The sequence below is a fragment of the Protobothrops mucrosquamatus genome, unplaced genomic scaffold (assembly GCF_001527695.2).
Source record: "Protobothrops mucrosquamatus isolate PMUCROS unplaced genomic scaffold, P.Mucros_1.0 scaffold3611, whole genome shotgun sequence".
NCBI classification, from domain to species: domain Eukaryota; kingdom Metazoa; phylum Chordata; class Lepidosauria; order Squamata; family Viperidae; genus Protobothrops; species Protobothrops mucrosquamatus.
The window spans coordinates 182,457-186,699 of NW_015389574.1; the positions used below are offsets into that span (position 1 = coordinate 182,457).

At 45.3% G+C, this 4,243-nt stretch overlaps 1 protein-coding gene across 1 annotated transcript in view; it reads left to right on the top strand.

The window, feature by feature from the left end:
* Nucleotides 1-4,243, top strand: part of LOC107297952 (DNA ligase 1-like) — a 21,145-nt gene that overhangs the window by 7,616 nt on the left and 9,286 nt on the right. The window contains exons 7-9 of the mRNA XM_029286419.1: nt 1,547-1,638; nt 2,463-2,562; nt 3,344-3,429. Coding sequence (XP_029142252.1) covers nt 1,547-1,638; nt 2,463-2,562; nt 3,344-3,429 — 278 coding nt within the window. The remainder of the gene's footprint in view (nt 1-1,546; nt 1,639-2,462; nt 2,563-3,343; nt 3,430-4,243) is intronic.

Below are 4,243 nucleotides of genomic sequence, written 5' to 3' on the forward strand. Positions count from 1 at the left end.
ATCTGATGACGCAATGAGGGTGGAGTAGTAATTAGACCTCGCCACCCTCATTGCCACAAGGTAGGATCTAACATGCATCCTTACCTGTGTTCGGTCGGATTCGGTTCGGGTAGCCCTCCAACTGCTCTCTAGGCGTCTTTTCCGGCGCTTCATCTCTCTCAGCTCCCCGGTAAACCAGGGAGCTTGTTGAGATCTGCGTTGGGTCAGAGGCCGCAACGGCACGACTCGGTCCAGTGCTGCGGCTGCGGCCACCTCCCAGGCCGCCGCCAGATCTTCAGCCGAGTCCACAAAGTACATACAACTCCGGGTTCCATGTAAAAAGTTGGCGCCAAAGTATATTGGTCCTTTCCGGATCGCACAGGTCATTAACCCGGTGGCCATGCGTCTACACTTACCTCGGTTTCTGGGCAGGATACACCCAGTGTTCCACAGCAGCCTGTTGAAACCAGTAGAGGAGGTGTCCTGTGACCGCCTAACCAAAACCCCGGGCCCCGTTGTGCATGACCAATACGAGGTCCAAGAAATCCTTCACTCACGACTTAAACAGGGTGGTCTGTACTATCTCGTTCTCTGGAAGGGGTACCCCCTGTTGGAAGCATCATGGGTGAAAGACGCGGACGTTCAGGCCCCCCGTTTGGTCAGGAAATACCATCAGAAGTATCCTGGGAGGCCGGGCGGGCGGTCAGCAGCTGTGGCCACAGGGGTGCGTGACCACTTACACTATTCTGCTTATGTTCCAGGAGGAACCCTGGTAGAGGGAGCTGCATGTCGAGCCCCGCGAGGCCGACTTGTCCGGGCAGAAGGGGAGCCGGGCACTGCTCCGCCGCTGCTCAGCAGCCCCTCGCCTCTGCTGCCGCCGCCGCTCAGCAGCCCCTCGCCATTGCCGTCACCGAGTGCCTCGCCGGGTCAACACTTACCGGCAGGGAAGGGTCCATCCATTTGCCTCCGTGGCCGAAAACAGGCAGAGACGCTGTGCGACCGACGGGCGCAGAGATAGGACGACGTGCTGTTGGCTCGCCCATGCGAGGAACGGAAGCCGGGCTGACGTCGCACAGGGCCAGGGAGAGGACCTCGGCACTGGATGGGACTGGGAGGGGCTACCGTTCATGCTGGCCGGCTTTTCTTCCTGCAGACCGGATGGTGGCTTGAGGGGTGGGGTGAGGTCTTGTGAGGGTGGGGCAGGCGCGCGTAGCTTATGTAAGGCACTGGGAGCAATTCACTCCCAGTGCTGATTTTATCGTTGTACGGAGTGATTAAAACTACCGTTTGTCTCTCGTTCCTGCTTGCCGGCTATTCTTTGAGCACCAAAGAGGACGACCTGACAGATGTGCCTTGATATTTAGTTTGCATTATCTCCATTGATTTCCTAAACTCTATTACAATCGTTATTTCTTCTACATTACTTATTGGTTAGAGGCAACCTCTTAGCATTCTATTTCTCAGTGTTCTTGCTTCCAACAAACACAAAGCTACGCATATATAAAGTCTCCTTCAGCCATCAATATAACTTCTTCAGAATTGTAATAAAGTTTTTTGTGCATTGCAGGTCCCTTGAAGGAAAGTTACGGATTGGGCTAGCAGAGCAGTCTGTCCTCTCAGCTCTTGCCCAGGCAGTATCACTCACTCCCCCAGGACAAAGTGAGTTTGGTTTGCAAACGGGAAATAGCACTAATGCTGGCTGAAGGGAAATTTAAGGAGTTCTGTCCAGTACATAGAGATATCTGATTGGCATTCTAGTGCAAAAGAGTTGAATATATATAGAACCATCTAGGAAGCTGGTGTCATCCATAGGACAGGAAGTTTGTATTCTGTATTGAATCAAGGCATAAGCTATTTTTATTATTGTTAAATAAGTCAGAATTTGAAGATTTCAGTCAGAGAACAAAAAAATACAATTAGCCATTAACAAACAAATGTAGCAGTACCTTGCAACATGATTTTAGGGGCATGGAGAGCATATTCAGTCTCTTTTTTAAAAAAAAATTAAAATAGTACTCTTTCTAAAAGTCCATAAATAAAGACTCATGATTGGTCCTCAGTCACATGATTACAATTCAGGTGCTTGGGAACCGGCGGACATTTACAATTGTCACAGTATCCTTCAATCAAGTGATGGTTGTTGTAACCTTCACAGCTAACTTCTGACAAGCAAAGTCAGTGAGGAAATAGGCAGCAAGTGACAGTGACATGATGTTCTGCTTAATGACCTGCGGTGATTCACTTAAAGACTTCAAATGGAATTGACATCATAAGTCAGCATAGTCATGTGACATTGTGCATAACAACCACTCCACTTAGCAACAGAGTTCCCAGTCCCTATTGCATTATTTCTTTGAATTAATGGTCAATCCCAATGAAATATTCTGTACTTTCACAGTAAGCATACAAAATGTGCACATCCTAACTAAAGGAATCCAATCATTAATATGTAAGTTAATATGCATATATTCTTCCCCTTCTAGAATTTCCCCCAGATGTTTTGGATGCTGCAAAGGGCAAATCTGTAGATGCACGCAAAGCTTGGCTGGATGAAAGGGCCTTGATTGTTAAGCAGGCCTTCTGGTGAATACTATTTGTATTAATAAATTAGTCATAATGTCTTTCCATTGCCCCTAGCTATCAGTTTTCATAAACTGCAATAGGTAAAGTCCCAGACAGCGGTAAATGCTACTAAGTGTATCTGGCTTCAATCATGTCATTCTTGTTTTTTCACTAGTAAAGGAATTATGCTTTCACTTTCTCTCACTTATTCACACGTGCCCTTCCTAAGTAGTTTTCTGTCTAATTCAGTCAATATATACTTAAGTATAAATTTTCCTTTGTCTTTTTGTTTTGATTGTATAATTGCTGGGAAACACCCAGCCAGGTAAGAGGAGAGATCAAGTGGAGAACTAGCCTTATGTCCTTATGCAGCCGCAAGTGACTTAAGCTTAACCCTTCCTAGGTTCCATAGAACCTTATCTGTTTGTTCCCAAGGGAAGGCAAGCAGTCTGGGAGATTAAGTAGCACACAATAAAGTAGTCAACATGAACTTTTCATGTGTGGATCCAGTTGCTGTACCTGACATAGCTGGAATGCTGTCAGATTTTTTCCCCCCCTGTAATGGCTTATGTTCTCACTCTGAGTTTTCTAGAACTTTTGAAAAAGGCAGGAAAGTGCCAAAAAAAAGCCCTAATGGAGCCTTATAGAATATTAAAGGTGTAGTATTAGCTTGAATCATTTGTGAATTAATAGCCTAGGACTGTGAACAATCAAAAACTACTACAAACTTTAGATTATTTGTATCTTTTAGTTAGCCAAATCTAGTCACAGATCTCTGCAATTTTAATTTATTTGTTTTCAGTGAACTACCAAATTATGACATCATAGTACCTGTCCTTTTGGAGCATGGTATGGAGAGCTTGCCTCAGTACTGCAAGATCACTCCAGGCATTTTTAAACTATTTTAGTGGGAGAGGGGTACTTGATAAACCAGGAATCTATCCCTTAAACCAGGGCTTTTCAACCTTTTTACCGATTGTACCACTTTTAGGATATGGCAATATTTGAGTACTACCTAGCAAGGTGTCAAAAACTTGATGACCCCCCCAAAAAACCTGTTCAAAGTTGCAATTGCACTGAAATGACTTATGACCATTTTTCACACTTATGACCATTGCAGCATGCCCAGGGTCATGTGATTTATATTTGGATGCTTGGCAGCTGATTCATATTTATAATGGTCACAGTGTTCCAGGGTCATGTGATCCCCTTCTGCAACCTTTTGACAAGCAAAGTCAATGGCAGAGCTGCTGGTGGCCAAGTGCTAAGGCGGGACTTCCTTTCCTCCCTCCCTTCCCTGCCTCCCTTTTTCTCATTCCCATCTCCTTCTGAAGGAAGAATTTGAAAGCCCCCCCCCCATATTTTCCCTCTTCCATATATTGATCAAACAAGGAAAGGCCTCCAGAGACAGAAAAGACAAGCTGCTGAGCAAACTACCTTAAAAAGGCACATTCCCCTTTAAGAATTAGCTACTGGCTAGAAAGGAAAGTAAGGAGGGCAGCCGGCACTTAAGGAAGAAAAAAAAATGTAAGTACTGGCTGCAGGCTAAGGCAGCCTCCCCAAATGGCTCCATTCATAAGTAAAGGAATGCTACAGGCAAAATCCATTCAGGAGAAAAATACTTCAAAATCCCTTGCAGCAAAACTTACAGCTAACAACAGCAGAGCAATAGAAGCTAACACGAGACATCAGCCAAATAGAA